Source organism: Vigna angularis, chromosome 3 (assembly GCF_016808095.1).
Source record: "Vigna angularis cultivar LongXiaoDou No.4 chromosome 3, ASM1680809v1, whole genome shotgun sequence".
Classification (NCBI taxonomy): Eukaryota; Viridiplantae; Streptophyta; class Magnoliopsida; order Fabales; family Fabaceae; genus Vigna; species Vigna angularis.
The window spans coordinates 6,765,655-6,784,215 of record NC_068972.1 but is presented as its reverse complement, the minus strand read 5'-3'; the positions used below and the strand labels follow the sequence as shown (position 1 = coordinate 6,784,215).

At 25.9% G+C, this 18,561-nt stretch overlaps 3 protein-coding genes across 3 annotated transcripts; all 3 read right to left on the bottom strand.

Annotated features, from left to right (window-relative positions):
• Window positions 1–2,995: 2,995 nt before the first annotated feature.
• On the bottom strand, window positions 2,996–3,802 carry LOC108325260 (heavy metal-associated isoprenylated plant protein 39-like). Its single transcript, XM_017558302.2, has 3 exons — window positions 3,759–3,802; window positions 3,543–3,618; window positions 2,996–3,454 (listed from the first exon to the last, which is right to left on the bottom strand). The coding sequence occupies exons 1-3, from the start codon at window positions 3,762–3,764 to the stop codon at window positions 3,162–3,164; spliced, it is 375 nt and encodes a 124-aa protein (XP_017413791.1). The 5' UTR covers window positions 3,765–3,802; the 3' UTR covers window positions 2,996–3,161.
• A 3,501-nt stretch (window positions 3,803–7,303) lies between these two features.
• Window positions 7,304–8,449, bottom strand: LOC108325259 (heavy metal-associated isoprenylated plant protein 39). Its single transcript, XM_017558301.2, has 3 exons — window positions 8,310–8,449; window positions 8,079–8,154; window positions 7,304–7,875 (listed from the first exon to the last, which is right to left on the bottom strand). Exons 1-3 carry the CDS (start codon window positions 8,313–8,315, stop codon window positions 7,550–7,552), a joined length of 408 nt encoding a protein of 135 aa, XP_017413790.2. The 5' UTR covers window positions 8,316–8,449; the 3' UTR covers window positions 7,304–7,549.
• A 2,362-nt stretch (window positions 8,450–10,811) lies between these two features.
• Window positions 10,812–11,994, bottom strand: LOC108325175 (heavy metal-associated isoprenylated plant protein 39). The gene is made up of 3 exons (XM_017558197.2): window positions 11,893–11,994; window positions 11,674–11,749; window positions 10,812–11,407 (listed from the first exon to the last, which is right to left on the bottom strand). Exons 1-3 carry the CDS (start codon window positions 11,896–11,898, stop codon window positions 11,079–11,081), a joined length of 411 nt encoding a protein of 136 aa, XP_017413686.1. The 5' UTR covers window positions 11,899–11,994; the 3' UTR covers window positions 10,812–11,078.
• Between the last annotated feature and the right edge of the window lie 6,567 nt (window positions 11,995–18,561).

Sequence of the window (18,561 nt, the reverse complement as noted above, 5' to 3'; positions counted from 1 at the left end):
CAACAATAAGATTAAAAAAAAACATTTAAACCTTAGATTATACATACTGAATAACATGCTAATAAAAATTACGAGAATGATTCTAAAAAAAATATTATTTATTGGATCTATCATGTGTTAATTGATGGATGTGAAATCTTCAACATACATGAGATAAGATTCCATTATTAAAGTAGTGTGTTTTGTATTTTATTGTAAAGAAACTTGAGATAAAATAATTCAACGATTGGAAGTGGAATATTCAGATGAAGGAGACCATGTTCGTCTTTGCACGTCAAGGTGCTTCCACTCACTAACTACTCTTCATGAATCTTAATTAACTATGAAATATCCGTTACAGTCAGAAATGAAATTCAGAAGATAGTCATTTGATAAATAAATTAGGAAAATATAATGATTTTTTTTATATAAATGCAAACATAATAGTCTTCGGAGAAAACACTTTTTTTCCTAGTTATCTTTTATTCTAAAATATATTATTTGCTGTAAACACTATTAATTCAAATAATTCAAGACAACAAAAATAATAAATAATGAATCCAACTCAATTCTAATGGTAAGCTTTTAAAGGAAGATGATTGATAAGATTGTGAGATTAATTAATAAACTTTTTTAATTGGTCAACTTTTTTTTATAGCGAAAGCATAAAGAGACAGCTGTTAGTGAAGATCCAAATCATTTTGAATATACTCTGTCATATGATTAAAATTTACGAGTAATGATGAATTTTATCTGCAATTGGGGAGAATTTGAGTTAAAGAAGATAAACGAGAAAATAAAAAGAGCGAAGGTGAAGAAAAAAAGGAATAGAAGGTTGAGAAAAAAAAAGTGATGGGTATAGCCCAATAACTTCTGTGATAAAATAATAAAGTAAGAAAAAGAAGAAAATGAAATCCAAATGAGATGGAAGAGGAACATAATATATAAACAGTTCTATAAACAAGACTAAAGAATATAAAATTAATTATCTCTATTTTAATAAAAAGAAAATGTTCTGGAAACTATTTTGCTGAATTGTTTCTAGACTTTTTTTGATTGTCAGCTAATATTTTAAATTTTCAGGTATTAATTTATTTTTAAAACAAAAAAGTATGATATATTCCTAAACTTTTACAATAGTATTTTTACATTCTTAATTAAAATAAAAGTCAATAATTCTAGACTAAATATTATATACTTTCAAAATAAACTCATCATAATTTGACATGAAATTATACTAAATTCATGATAACATTTCAACACAGAGGTAAATTATATTTATTATAAAAAAATCTAAATAAATAGATAATGGTAAAACATTAAACCACTTATAATAACATTTTATAAATAAAAGTCAAATTAGTGAATTTATTAATACAAAGATTTAAAAAAAATTAAATTATATATACTTATAAAATTGTAAGTTCGAACATTACCATTTTTTAAAATTTCAATGAATCACTTATTAATCTAAGAAACTATGACAAACTTAAGTAAAATTATTTTTCAATCAAAACTTTTGAAAATCTTTTCTTTTAACATGCTTCAAAACATAAACAATCTTATAAACTCAATCCTAAAAATATACTCACATGTTCATCATAACTTCATCTAAAACTACGCTAGCACATGAATTTTGTCATATACATCCTTAAAAGAAATTACTCCTCCCTTATTTGAATATTGAAAATTTTTAATACAAAAGAAATAAAAGATAATACTTATACATTTTTATATTTATTTATAGTTATACGCATCAATTCCTCGATTTAAAATTGAAAGCAATTAAAACTTGAAATCTGTTATAGTTTCTTATAATCTAAATAATTCATATAACTACGACAATAACAACTACTTTAATCACTTTTTAAATGAAGGTATACAGAAAAAAATCATAAATTTATGAAACTAAAAAAAGAAACTACAAATCCTAAAAAATACCATTCCACTATCAATAAAATAAATGAATTAAGAAAAAAAACAAAATTTTGCGTCAAATTTTAGACATTCGACGGAAAGATTTACTTTTAATTACATAATTATCTTGGTACATTTTTAATTTCAAGTCCCTCATATAGGACACTAAAATTGTGAGGTAAACTATTATTATTTTTTTCATTAACATATTAATATTTGAAAAGTATTTTCTTGTCATTCAGTAATAAAGGATATACATGATGGCATAAAAATAATAAATGATAGTTAAAATGACTTTCAAAGTTTTTCGTTTAAACATACAAAAATTATATATATAATATATAATAACTTTTGTAACTGGGGATAACGATAAGAAAATAATTTTTAGTATTTTTTATTAATCTTTACTGTAATTACATTAAAATCATTGTGGACTATACATTTTGAATTAGTTGACAATGTCAAATTTTTACAGTAATATTATTTTGATATTAAACTTATCTTTTATTTTAAAATTTGATACCAATAATTATTAAATTTTTCCCATTAGTATAAATATTTTATTTTTATAATATTAAAATTATTTTCATTTAATTGTTTAGTTTAAATCACTATAAAAAATTTATTAAATAATAATTAATTTAAAAACAAAAAATAATTAATTATTTTATTGATTAATTTAAGCACTGTTTTATAAAATAAAAATCATATAAAATAGTTTCTATCATTAATAAAAGTTTATAATTGATTTACAAATCAAAACTTAAGTTGGTCTATAATATGAATTACTAAAGTTTTAACTATTTAGTAAATAATTAAAATATTAGTAACTAATGTTAAAAATTAATTTTGATTCTCATTCATAAATTAATAATAATTTTATTATTTATAATAGAAATGATTTTAGATATGAATAATTTTTAATTAAAAATAGTATCTAAATTAGTTTAATGACTATTTTTCACCTCACTGTTATTTAATAATTTTCTTACTATGAATATTAATAAGTTATTCATGTACAGTATATCAGTTCAGATTTACAATTTATTCCATTGTTTAACAAATTTTAACATAAACAATAAAATAATATAAAATTATTTATGGCATAATAATTACACCATTATTACCGGATCTCTTCTTCTCTGAAAGAAATAACAGACAGCAATGGAAGGTGATATTCAAATGCTGACCACTACAACTTCGAACAACCATGTACTTTTGTACGCTTATTTTCTATCGAGTTCGCATGATGTTCTGAAATGAACTTAGCAAATCACACACGCATTAGGATTCTCTTCAACGTGACTAGTGTAATGATAATGGTTATGGTAGGTTTCGTAGGTCTTCAAAATATCAGCAATATTCTGAGTTTGATCTATATTCTTCTTCTCCGGCTCCTTCTCTTTTTTATTTTCCTTTTTCTCTACCTTGGCGGGTCCATAAGAGAGTATCTCGGTGTAACACAGCTTCCTCAGCTTCTCCACTACAACCACAGCGTCCATGTCTCCAATTAAGGTTAATTTCTGCTCCTTCATCTCCATTGACACTGATTCAACTCCTGCAATAATAATAATAATAATTAATCACCTTCAAATTATTATATAAAACAAAAGCTTTTTGTAGGTTAAAGAAATTAAGATTGGTACCTGAAATTTTGGAGACTGCCTTCATGGCTTTTTTCTTAGTTTTGTCATCCAGCAGTTCCACCTGTAGCACAACTTTCTGCGATGGAGTGAAGAACAGAAAACTGTTATATATGACTTGGTCACTTTTTTATGAATGAAAATATTATGAAACGAGATCTCGTAGTATGAATCTCAAAGAGTAAACATGATGATAAATATTATGAAACAAATTCTCACATTCATTGACGCAGCCTTGAAGGTTGAGGAAAGCTAAACAAGTGTGTTGGAGTGAAGTAACTAGAAGAACCTGATTGAACATATTTAAAGAAAAAATCAACACCAAGAGAGAGGGAAAGTCAACTACGTATATCATGATTAACTGTAATAATTCACCATTTACGATGCCTCGTTATGAGTTAGATCAGTTTTTAATTGAATCAGAGTAAATAAATAGCATTGAATGAGTTAGATGAATGAATATCTTTTATAATTTTGCTTGCTTTAGTTTCTGTAAAAGTTACATGATTTCTTTATAGCATAAAATTTTAAAATAACTTTTGTGATAAAAAAAATTGATGGAGCAAAAACTTTGATTTTAAATTAAAGTTATTTCTTTATTATAAGAATATGTTTATGTGATGATGATTGTTGTTATGAACACTCTTCAATGTATTTATATTTTTATTATTGAATAAAATTAGTTGAAAATTACAAATCATTACTGAATTTATTAAATATTGAACGAGACTCCTAAAATTTTGTAATTTTTAATAGGTTTCAACTTATAACATTTTTTTTAAATTAATAAAAGTGTAAATGAACCTAAATGAAATATTGATTTTATGGAAAAAAATAAAATTGAGCTGAGTTTGTTCTTCTCATTTATAATTTTTTATTTTTAATAAAATTTTCATTAATTCTTTTAACTCTATCAATTTAGTATATAATATTTTAATACTAGATATAATGTATATATAAATAAATATATCTATTAAACATGTGCTAATATAATGTAAAACTTAAAATTGACTTACTTAAATAATAGAATATAAGTTTGTTCTTCATTAAACAGATCAACTTATCGCAACCATTAAGGAATATATATATATATATATATATATATATATATATATATATATATATATTACTTTCGCGTTTCTTTTGTCATATAATTTTATTATTTTTCTTTCATTCTAAATGCATTTATTTTCTATTTATTTCAATCCATTCAAATCAAAATCTATTTTGTTTTTTACTCTTAATTAATAATTTAGTTTCTATATTTTTAGATCTTAAATTAACGTTAATATAATTTAAAGATGTCAAATATCAAAAAATGATATAAATTGAAAAGCTTGACACTTAGGCGTTAATTAAACAATTTTTATAAAAATAATTGGTGGATTGAGGATTCTTTTACATTGATTTTGCCTGCAAAATTTTATATTAGTTTTAAATAATTTACGAAATTGACGCACGCTTTAATTAGATTTTTTTTTTGGAAATAGATGGAATGGCAATTCTTTTTATATTAATTATATTTATAAATATTAATTGAAAATAATTTAGTACTTCGTTTTATAGACCAAATAAATTTATGTAATACATATTTTAAGAAGTATAACTTACTCGAAGACTTTTTATTCTTACTTAAATTGTACGTAGTTTAATACTAAGAATTAAAGTCATGTCATTACAATCTAAGGTTAAAATTGATAAAAGAAATACATTATATAAACTTTATGGTTGATGTAACACTTTGAATAAGTTGCATAAATTGATCTCTCTGAAAAAAAAAAGACGAATTAATTTTCACCATACATTTAATATGATGTAAATTAAATTATTTATTTATTTTCCTCTCGAGATCCTTGTTTAATAAATTTGTTATATACATAGATTAACAATAAGAGGGAGAAAGAAAAGCTGATAATAGTGAACTACACCACAATGACAACTGCATTTAAGTGTTTGTTTGACTTTGTCTTCGTGTACACAAGTTTCTGTCAGGCAAAAAATCAAACAGTTGTTAGGACTACTCTACAACCTAACTTTGGAAGTTCATTTAGACAAGCATGGCCAAGTCAAGTCAACGCAAATCCTTCGTTATTATTGAAATATTGGTACATTAATCCAAATTATTTTGAAATTATGCAGGGATAAAAGTAGAATTTGAAGAATAAAGAAACCTATAAATCAAAATGAGGTAGAAGTTTTGAACTTTGGATTGAATGAACTTGGTCAATGAATACAAATCAATTGACCGAATTATGACTGATGAATCTAGATTGTCATCAAAAGAAATCTGCTCGATAACTTTAATATGTTGAGAAAATGTTGCATGAAAAAAAAATTACATTTTAAGGATCAGTTCAACAAATGTTAATATGTTTATACTCAATATGTTGTGGAGTGGTGTCCAATTTTAATTAAACACAAATAACACTTATCATAAACTTATAAATTAATTACGGATGGATTGATAGTTAATGCCTTTTACAACATAATATTAAAGGTTGATGAAAAAATATATCAAAAATATTTAAGATAATACATTAAAAGTTAAATACGTGAATATCAATGTAAAAAAAATATTAACAAACAAATAAACTTATAGACATAAATATTTATAATTATATTAATTAAGTTTAATATCTTCTATAAATTAAAAATTATTAATATTTAAAATAATTCTTATACTGATATTTTTTTTATATAAATTATAATTTAAAGTAGTTTTTATGCTAAATTATTTAATAAATATATTAATATATAATCACCTTTATTTATTGCAAACTTTTCTTTCATATTTTCACTTCCTTTTTAATCCAAACAATCTGATTTTTTTTTCTTCATTTTTTTCTATTTTTATTCTATCAAACCCACTCCTTAAAAGGCATCTGGGCCACCTAACATAAAAAAAAATCATTTTCCATTTTTCAATTCATATTCTTTATTATTGTTGTGGTGCAACAAAACTCAAATTCTACGATATGTGGTTATGCATATTATAAGTATCCTTCCCTTCCATTTCCTTACATTTTTTTTGTGTGGTGAAGATTTTTTTCAATCAAATTGAAAGATTCCCTTATTGGCAGCGGATGTAAATAATTGAGGTCGATGTTTTATATCTTTATTCTATTATTTAATTTAAAGTTATGGTTTTCAATTATATATAATATAGGAATATCTCCATTGAGTAGATTGTTTATGTTCGTGGTTCATAATAAAAATTTGGATTTTAAAATTGAAGTAGAATGTTATATTTATTTTTTATAACTTGATAATTATATGAATTAAATTAATTTAGATTGTACGATTAAATATTATAAATTATTTCAAATTATTATTTAAGAATAATTAAAATAATTATTTATTTTAATTCTTAAGAGTGTGTGTATAAATGCCTGTATGTCGGTTTGTTTGAGTATCTATCACCGTGTATCAATTACATTTGTCTGCGTGTAGATCTTTGTGTATGTGTTTTCTTAAATTATCCTATAAAATGTAAAAGTGATACTCTAAAAGTATTTACAATTTTTAAGAGATAGGTAAGGTTAATAGTAGAAATAAAATATTTTAAATTGTTTGAAATCATTTTAGTTGAATTTCAAATATATGTATATTTAATTAATATTTCTTTATTTTTTTCGTAATATTATTTATATTTAAAATTATATTCAAGTATGAATTGAATGTATATAATTGAAAGCACGCTGTCTTTAATGGCCTAAAAAGAAAAACAGTGACGCAGCTAATATTGAAAGAAACACAAGTATACATAATTAAAAATACACTCAAATTTACTCAAGTGCTGAATTTTTCATAGTGCTTACATACAAATAAAATATCAAGATTATGCAGTAGTCTTACATGAAACTAAAAAAAAAAAAAAAAAAAAACTCTATCCTTTACACCATGATACCCTCAGTAGCTTGACCAGCTATCCCCCAGTTTAAATCATTACAACAAACGGGGAAAAGAGAAATACAGCATTTTTCTTTTGATTCAACTCAGTAGTAACAAAATTAGACAATGACACAGCCATTAGGATCCTCTTCCGCACTTATGGCGCTGTAATACGGATTGTATTGTGGTTTCATCTGATAATAGTAACCATACGTTTGATGGAATTTGAGTGGGTCTAGAACAATTTCTTTTGTAGAATCTTTCTTTTCTTCCTTCTTTTTATCATCCTTTTTAGGTTCTTCTTTCTTTTCCTCTTTTGCAGGTCCAACAGAAACTATGTCAGCGTGACAGAACTTCCTTAGCTTGGCAACTACTTGTACTGGATCAATGTCCCCGATTAAGGTCAATTTCTTCTCTTTCATGTCCACAGAAACTGACTCCACACCTGCAACATATTTCAAATACAATTTTAGTAATTGAGTCATTCATGCTATATTCTTTCGACTTTATTTCTTTAAATAAAAACCAGTTTCAGTAATTGAGTCATTTTGATTTTCTCGCTTTTGTCCTCTCAAGTTTTTCAGCACTGAAAACAGAGAAGCTAAAGAGACGAGGAATTTCAAAAGTTGAATAAATTCAATTAAATACCTGAAATGCCGGAGACAGCTTTCATAGCCTTTTGCTTGATTTTGTCTTCATTTACATCCACCTTCAACACAACTTTCTGTTACAGCAAATCAAACATTTGTTAGGACTGTTCAACACTAACTTTGGAAGTTCATAAAGACCATAAAAGATGAAAACAGAACACAGACTGAATTACGAATATCGAACTGTGAATATCAAAGAAGAATTATGAGCTGAAATTGCAACACTAACCTTCATAGTTGTTGAAGTTTGTGAGAGCTGAGATGAAAGCAGAAATGTTGGTGAAAAACGGGAAAGAGAAAACGGAGTTGAAAAACTATGTGAATGAGGAAGAGTTGATTTTTCAGTTTGAAAAGGAAGTTGTGAAATGAAGATAGGCTTGAGGAGCATTTATATAGTGGAAGGTTGTGAGTGGTGAGAGAAGCATGACCAAGTCAAGGCCACGCAAATGGTTTGCTTTTCCTTTCTCCAAGTTAAAACTACTTTTCTTCCCACTACTAGCTCGTTTATACTGTTCAATTTAATTTTAAAAATCAAACTATTTAGTAGATTTTTTTTGTCTCACTGTCATAATTTTGTTAATTTTACACCTTCACCATCAATTTATAAAAAGAGACCAGATTATATCGTTCTTTAAAGAATGTTAAAAAGTAGTGAAAGTATTTTTAAAAAAAAGCTTAATTATTGAAACGTATATTAAATAAAAATATATATATTGAAATTACTTCTTTAAATTTGTTAGTTATTTATTTAACTTTATTCATAATTATGCATATTTTAAATTTTATAATTGTTTATTTGGAAATGTTGAGTAGAGATAATTACGTGGGAGAAAAGTATCGAAGAAGAAAAAGGCGAGGAAAGGTTCGAAGAAAGTGTGACGTTGGTTCGCGTCAGGATACGTAGGTGAGAAAATGAGTGGAGCTATCAAAATGATGGAGACGGCTTACGTTGCACGCATCCGCGTCAACTGTTCACAAATAATACCTTTGACCATCATCATGTACAAAAGACTATAATTCAATCTTTGCGTCGATATAAACAGATATTCAAATCAATCGAAACTATTTCAAAATGTCAGAACAAATTTTGAAAATCGATCAATCAAAGATAGAAAAGAGATATTTAATATTTTTAATTTTGGTTCAATTTAATTTTCAGTTTTCCCTTGTTCTTAATTGTCTATTTCCGTTGTTAATTTACTCTTTTAAATATTAATCGAATTCAATTTATTATGCTAATAATCCTACCTATTCTTAAATATTTATTATGTAACTAAAAATAGATAAATAGCTAGATATTGAAATATTAGTACCCTATCATAGAATTGTGGAATCAGAAAGTTTTACCAGGTATGAGTCACCTGATCACTTGTTAATTTTGAAATAATTCCTTATTTTTTTATCTTAACTGTGAATTATTGTAGCTAATCAATTTTATTGATATAAATACTTTTAGTAGTGTTTCGGTCAGATCTGTTCTGACCTTGTTAAAACATTTAAGAGTTTGTCGAAGACTGGGTGGACGTTGCTGAATCCCACGAACTGAAGCAGACCGAGCAGCTCTGTCTCTAGGGAACACTAGAAGCTGGCGAAAACCGGACGGTTACCTCTTTGCTGAAGGTTGGACGCGCTGGGAAGGGTCGAACGGGCTCTCTCGTCTTCAAGTCCTGGTTATAGTATTCGTTCTCTCCTCGTTCTCCAAGTCGGGCGGTCGGGTACTTGTCAAAGGCACTCCGACGTTTAAATCAGTAACATGACCGAGTGGTCTGTAATGCATGTATATATTGCATCGTAAGCAATCTGTCAAGAAATCATACCTGAGACCTTTATTTATACTAGTTGTTATGGGTTTTTACCTATTGTGGGCCTGATGTTGGCCCAATCATATCTAAATCTCTATTAGGGGCTTTAATGAGTCATTAGTGTTTAACCGTACCGTCAACCTAATGATGGTTGGTAGGGTGGTCGGCCAAGGTTGTTGCCTGGATGGGCAACCTTGCGAAGACCGTTCGGTTTATGAATGGTCGGTTCTGGGACGACCTTAAAGGAGTCTGTCGTGGGGGACTGGTCCTGGGAAGCCACCCGGTCAACCTTGGAAGCGTCCACCTTATGAAACCGCTCGGTCGACCTTGAGATAGTCGCTTTGGGGAGCCATTCAGCGTTCAGTCGCTCTCTGAAAGTGATGTTCGGTTTATGGATCGAGAGGATCGAACGGTACAAGTAGACTAAGTGTTGATTTGATACATTTTGACCCAACAAGTCAATATACACTCGATCATAATTATGTGTTGTTGTGATCGAGACAGACCTGAGAAGTGTAGAATATATATGATGATAAAGTAAAGTAAAGTTGAATAAGTGAAATTTGAATAAAATCCCTACAATATCATGTGTGAAAACTAAAATAATTGTTGTTTGCGAATTCCATTTATCAAGTCAATTATAAAACATAACATAAATATGTATAGATTTATGTAATTGTGTATTAAATCTTGAATAAATAAAAGTTAAATTTAAATTAAAAATATAAATTTGAGTTGTTTGAAAATTTTTAAAAATTCATTTTATTATATAAAATGAAGTAGTTGTTTAATAATAATATGACACAATATAAGTCAGAAACTATACCTTTTAGTGGGTGAAAGAAACATTGTATTGTTGCGCATGTATACCAGGGGAAGGGATTAATCCGAGTCTTCGTAGGAATCACCGGAAACAAACACTCTATTAGTTAAAAGAGTGTATAATTATTCATTGGATTCCTGTACAAAGTCCACACTCTACCACACACAAAAGATAGCCAACTATGTTGGTTCCAAATTAACCAAATAACTCTAGTGTTACAAAACTTTCTCTTATAAAGACTTTCACTTTCTTTTATGTTGATCAGTATATTTATTTATTTATTTAAATTTAATTAATTAGAAGATACGGAGATGAGAAATACAATATTTTTGTTTGTTTTGTATTCATTTTTTAGTCCATCGTAACAACAAAATTAGACAATAACACAACCATTGGGATCTTCTTCCACACTTATGGCACTGTAATATGGATTGTACTGTGGTTTCATCTGATAATAATAGCCGTAAGTTTGATAGAACTTGAGTGGATCTGGAACAATTTCTTTTGTGGAATCTTTCTTTTCATCTTCCTTCTTTTTATCATCCTTTTTAGGTTCTTCCTTTTTTTCCTCTTTCACTGCTCCAACAGAAACTATTTCTGTGTGACAGAACTTCCTTAGCTTGGCAACTACTTGTACTGGATCAATGTCCCCCGTTAAGGTTAATTTCTTGTCTTTCATGTCCACAGAAACTGACTCCACACCTGCAACAGTATTTCAAATACGATTTTAGTAATTGAGCCATTGATTGATGCTATATATTCTCTGGACTTCATCTCTTGAAACAAAAACCAGTTTCATTCAAGCTAATTCAACCTAATTGAGTGAAAGAAAACCAGCTTTGCCTGTACTACAATATTATGGTTTCATTTTTTATATCCTCACTTTTGTCCCTTCAATTTGTTTGAGCATTGAAAGCAGAGAAGCTAAAGAGATGAGGAACTCGAGAATTTGAAATTTAATTGAATACCTGAAATTCCAGAGACAGCCTTCATTGCTTTTTGCTTGATTTTGTCTTCATGTACATCCACCTTCAACACAACTTTCTGTTACAGCAAAATCAAGCATTTGTTAGGACTGCTCAAAACTCCAAGTTTTGGAATTCATTTATACCATAAACGATAAAAACAGAACACAGAGTGAATTATGAATATCAAGAAGAATTATGAGCTGAAATTGGAAGACTGACCTTCATAGTTATTGAAGTTGGAGGGAGTGTGAGTGAAAATGAAAGAATGTGAAAGATGAAAAAGATGGTTTTGGAATTTGAAGTTGTGAAATGAAGATGCGGCTGAGGAAGATTTTTATAGTAGTTTATGGTGGTGAGAAGGCATCGTGTTACTTCGTGTTTGGATCCTCGAATGTTACTTGTGTACGACTGGTCTTGTAGTCAATGATGACGACAACGTTTCCAACCACATTCGTCTCCCCGTTCGCCCCACCTTCTTATCATCTTCATAGTGAATTTTAAAGCTATGGTTTAAACGGTATTTTTTATTTACAAAAGTTAAACATTTTTAAATAATTTCTGTAAATATGAATTTAAATTTGTTTTAAAAAGAATAAATTTTTCAAGAGTTTTGATTTAGTTCTGATTATTAACTTTATTTATAATAAAGATAAAATTAATTTATAATAACTTTCTTTAACGAGAGTCTATTATATAATTTATTATTCAAATATTAATTTTGAAATAAATAACACTTAAAACTATTTTTTAATTAGTTACACTTATATATAGTAATTTATTTTATACTTTTTATTATTATTTGTATTTATATTTATCTATTTATCTATATATATTAATTTGATTTTCAAACTTTATCATAATTAAAAATAGATAATTTTTTTTAAATAAGCACCTGTAGTATTAATTTTATTCTAATTCCTTCTTAAAGTTTATCAATTTTTTGTAAGTAAATTTTAGAAGAATATTATTTAAACTGAGTTAAAATATAAAAAATAGTATTCTTGGTAAATTTATTTTATTTAAATTAAGTTAAATTCTATCTTTTAAATACAATTTCGAACTTTATTATTGATATTTTTATTAATTTAGGATATGTAAATTTTAAATCCTTCAACATCATAAAATTAATTTTACAAAGATAGCATCATCATATAGTCAACAAACTAAATCAGGGTAAACGAACCTCATAAACAATTAAAAATTATACACCATTAAAAAATATTTTTACATGTTTAACTTTTTTGTTAATTTTATTTATAATGTAAACTATCTTTATATTTTACTATATATAAATGAATTACAGAATGGAAAAAAAAATTACTGATATTTTGTGTAAATGATTTGACTCAAATTTACTAAAAAAACTATTTATAAAAATATAAAAATATAGATACATTTTAAGTATCAATTAGAATAAAATTTAAATTGTAGATAATTTATACATATATATATATATATATATATATATATATATATATATATATATATATATATATATAAACTATACAATTTTGTTTTAACACTTTTATGCCTCCAAGATAAAAATGTAATTTTTAATAATATTTAATATTTATAAAAGTGATTTATGATTAATATTAATAATTAAAATTAGTATTTGTATCTTAGATATGTGTTAAAAATTTCACATCAATTAGATATATGAATAATTTATAGTATATAAATGATTACAAACTTCATTTTAAAAATTGATTTTATGTTATTGAGTTAAATGTAAGTTCACTTTTTAACCGTATATAAGTTAATAAACAAAAAAATCAATTTTATAAAATCTCTCTTTGAAATGAAATTGAAATTTTGTATTCGGATTAGAGTATTTATGTACCTTTTGATTAAATATAATTGTTTATCAAACTATAAGGCACTCATAAGGGTCTAAGATTATCTTCAACTCATCAAAATTATGAAGGTTATAGATTAGGTTGAATTAAACCTACTTAAAATAGAAATTGGGTATGAAGTTTAGAATAATGATATTTTAACAACATTTTTTAACAATATTTTAACATCATCTACGTGTCATTCTGTGATTAGTCTAAAATTATTTCACAATCAATAATAATAATTATAAACACCAATATAGATCAGTCACAGAATGACACATAAATAATATTAAAATATTATTAAAGAAATGTTATCAAATATCGTTATCATTGTCCTTGAGTTTATATCATTATATATTTATTTTCCCAACTTATACTAGAATTCCTGTTAGTTGGGTTTAAGGTGAATATTATACCTTTGAGACTTTCTTTCTGCACCCCTATCAAATTTCTTTCTTGTGCCCTGTCATAGAAATATAGATATATAAAAAAAATTATTCGAAATAGGGATAGGGGTGGGTGGTGGTATTAGAGTGTTTCCAGGTGAAATATATATTTCAGGAAAAAGAAATCCGTAGTACTATTAATGAGTGTTTTTCGGAAAGATATTTTCAAAATTAGTCTAGTGTGTTTTAGACAGAAAAATTCGAAAATTGATATATTTGATGAGGGTGCAGGAAGAAATTTGATGTGATGAAAGAAGAAACAGTCTTCAACAAAGTTTCCATTCAAGTGACAGACATTTTTTAAAATAAATTTGGTGGCATTTGAATTAAGCTTGGTAAGGCAGGTTATTACTAATAAGATTTTTATTTGTAGAAATTGAATAAATAAAGTTTACAAGTAATTGGATGTTTTGCTGACAAAAAAAATCGAATAGACCACTTAATAATTAAATAATATTATCAACTTAAATTATTTTTTAAAAATAATTTACTACAACGATTGAAGTAACCTGTTTATAGGAATAATGTCGTAATTCAATTAATACAATGATTTGATGGATTAACTATATCTTTTTTCCCCAACACTAAAGATAATTAATAGTAAGATGGTACAAAGGTACCCAGAGTTGTAATCACACTATTAGAATTTTTTTTTTCAAAAGGATGATTAATATCAAGATTTATAGGGGTATCCAATTCATAATACACACACACACATATATATATATATATATATATATATATATATATATATATATATATATATATATATATATATATATATAATTTCAATATTTATATATTATAAGTAGTAGGATATAAACTTCGTCTTATTAAGCTGAATTTGTGAAAATGAATGAAATTTAAACATAATTCCTTAAGCTTATTAGTAATTTTCTTTATGGTTAATAGTAATTTTCTATTTTTTACCCTCAATGTGGGAGTCCTTTAACTTGGAGAGATTTATGGTATGTGTTTGAAGGAATTTTTCTACAAAAGAATTTAAGAGAAAATTTTGAAAAAATAAAATAGATTGACTTTATCCTAAATTAAAATTTATTTATACAAGGCAAAATTAACGTATTGTATAGACTGTTATATTAAATTATATTTTATAAAAAAAGTAACTTTTTTATACTTCTATTTTCTAGAATTTTACTTAAAATATAATTTTCGGACTCTAGTAATGTTGATAAAGTGTGGTGTATATTAATGTCAGATCAAAGTCGAAGTCATTTTCACATGACAAAAGCTTATATAAAGTGATTATAGTTTTATTTCAAAGTTCTCAACCGACTTAATCTCGACCAGTTTATCATGAGTTGGTCACTTAATAAGTCAACTCAATCCGGTTCATTTATTAATAAATTGAAAAAATTTGAACTTGACTCAACTCGCCACGGGTTGGTAGGTTAAATGGGTTGACTCACTGACTCATTTAATTATAAGTTTCTTTTAGAATAAAAAAATTATAATTTTTTAAATTCAAATCTAAATAAATATCACAATGTTAAACTCCAAAGACAATTCAAAATAAATAAAAAAAAAAGTATCATATCATCCGAGCGTAATCCAAAAACATGTACAAAAGGCGAACAAAAAAGTTTTTAATATTGATAATTTTTGTATCACTTGTCCATTTATAATAATAGAGTCTTGAATAAATAAATCTATAATATTTTTCTCTCTTGAAACATCTTCTTCTTTATCACTAGGGATGACAACGGGTCGCGTCGGGCACGGATAATGCCTACCCGCAACCCGACCCGACAAAAAAAAATTCACCCACAACCCGACCCGCTACCTGCACGGATCCTCGCTTAAAAAATATCCGCGGATATTTTAAAACCCGCGGATGCCCGTGGATACCCGCAGATATCCACAAATATTTAAAAAAATATTTTTATAAATTATTTAAGTAAAATTATAAAAAATAAATAAAATATAATATAAATTAAATTAAATATAAATTAAAACTTTAATTTTAATTAAATTTAACCTTATAAATATAAATTAATGTTAATTTTAATTAAATTTAACTTAATAGAATATAAATTAAATTATTTTTTTATTTTTTGCGGGTAGCGGATATCCGCGGGTACGGATAGTATAATACCCGCACCCGACCCGTTTATAAGCGGGTATTAAAAATCCCGCTACCCGCAACCCGAGGGTAGTAAATATCCACGCATACTAACTATCCGTCGCAGATTTTATCCGCTGATATCCGCGAGCGTGAATTTTTTTGTCATTCCTATTTATCACCATCTACAGTATAATAATAAAAAAATACTAACTAATAATATTGAAACAAAAAATAATAAATAATTTAATTAAATTAGGTGGGTTGGTGAGCCAATCTGGCTCATCACGGGTGAGTCGAATTGAAAACTAGCTCGCATAAAAAAATTACATTTTTTTAAAACCCAACCTGACTTAAATTCATAGTGAACCGAGTTGGCTCGCGAGTTAGAACCCATCTTGACAACACTATTTTATTTGATGAGTTTACCATTTGTACAATATAAAATTGAGAAGAATAGTAAAATAATTTGGTATGTGATAAATTAGTTTATACACACAAAAATAAGAATTTAAAAATTTATGTGAGAATTTTTAATTTAATTATTTTATAAATGAATTTATAAAAATATATTTTATTTATTTTATTTTTCTCATTTTTTATCTAAATTCTTTCTTTTTGTTTCTCATTTATTTGACAAACACATTCTACCAAATAAACAAAATGAGAAGATTATGAGCACTTTCATCCAATTATATTGTTATTTAAAATAAATTCATTTTTTTTTTGTAATATCTTAATTCTTTATAGTTTCACTCTTTTTGAAATAAAATTATTATTTTTTGTTAGATTATTCAAATTTTTATTTTCAAAACTGGTTTCCTTCTTTAAGTTTTTTAAGTTGTGTTTTTGTTTTTTTTTTAACTTTTGGTTCGAGATAATTAATTTTTTGGAGTTTTGTCTATTTTATTATTTTCATTTAAAACTTATTTTAAATTATTAGAAATTATTAGTGAAAAACAACAATGTATAGACAAAAGTCACAAAAACATAAAGAAATTGTGTTTTCTCAAAGAGTTTGTGTACAACCAAAATTTAACATAGAATTCTGATATGCATATCTGTTCATCTCAATTCTAAATTTATGTTAAAATCAACTCAGTAATTTACTCAAATCTTATTCTTAGTGACTTTGAACTTATGATAACTCATAAAAGTCCAATTCATTGGATCATAAAAAACAATTATGCATTAAGTTCAAAAAGTCTTAAGATTACTAATAAATCATGTGTACATATATATATATATTTATTTATACACAACACAAATTACACAAGAATTTAGTTCATTATATATAATATAAACAATTTGGATTAGGTCTCCATGGTGTAGAATTTAGGGTTTACAAATAGAAGAAATAAAAAAGAAATTAAAATCAAAGAGAAGAGGAAATTTATTTTCCAAGGCACTAAATAGTTGCTCTCATTCTTACCTACATATCTCGTTCGTAGCCTACATTCCTCTCTAACCCCTGAAAAAGGAGAAAACCAGACCCAAGGAAGAGTAGGAAAACTTTCCAACACCGATAGCAACCTCCAAGTTGTTATGCAATATTGGTTTCTTGTTGATTTTGCAACACTAAGCTCAATTCCAACAGCATCCAGCATGAGCATGTGCTCTAAAATGATATTTTCCTATCCTAAACATATTTTCTTGAGTCTTAGCTTATTTTCCTTCTTCACAAATGTTTTTTATTCATTTATTTAACACACTCAAAATAGATATTATAGGTAAAAACAAACATAAAATAATTAGAACACAAAATAATTCAAAAACACACTAAATTTGAGAATTAAAACGATACAAAAATATAAATGAGTTTAAGTGTCATATTAAATAAAAAAAGAAAGTTTAATACTATATAACTCGTGAATTCATTACTTTAGGTTTCTTTTTATAAAAGTAATAGTTTGAATATAAAAGTAAAAGTAAAGTCTAAATACAGTTTAAATAGTAGTATTATTATAAAAAAAAAATCAGTAACATAGTTTAAATATTACCAGGTTCATAGATGATGTATAATAAAAGAAATAAAAACTAACTTCACAGATTAATAAAAATAACACAAAAAGTAATGTTAAAAGAACAAACGGGAGAAAAATGAAATAAATATATTATAAATTATGTGTAAATTCTTTTTCTTTTGAAAATAAAGTGATCAACTTTGTAATATAGATCATTATCAATTGCAAATAATATATTAACATGAAAATATAAAAATAGAACTAAATTTCTCAACATACCATGGTAGTAGCTATTATTATTATTATTAATATTATTTTCTAAATGAAACATGATTATATAAAATTAATTAAAATGACAATTTTTTATTGATAGTTGTTGCGGCATTATACGTGAAAAATAATAATAATTTATAAATAAATATATTTCTAAGAAAAAGACGCTGTATTTTGAAAGCACCAAAATAGGTTAAAGGAAAGATAGATTAGAAATTTGGAAATGGTTGCATCAACAATACACAGACACGGTAGCTTCATGGAAGAAGAAAGGTTGGGAG

Bases quoted from the DNA above. Each gene is read 5' to 3' on its own strand.
- LOC108325260 (XM_017558302.2), bottom strand. The intron at 3,455-3,542 runs GTACCAATCTTA...TTATTATTGCAG, and splicing joins GGCAGTCTCCAAAATTTCAG to GAGTTGAATCAGTGTCAATG.
- LOC108325259 (XM_017558301.2), bottom strand. The intron at 7,876-8,078 runs GTATTTAATTGA...AATATGTTGCAG, and splicing joins AGCTGTCTCCGGCATTTCAG to GTGTGGAGTCAGTTTCTGTG.
- LOC108325175 (XM_017558197.2), bottom strand. The intron at 11,408-11,673 runs GTATTCAATTAA...ATACTGTTGCAG, and splicing joins GGCTGTCTCTGGAATTTCAG to GTGTGGAGTCAGTTTCTGTG.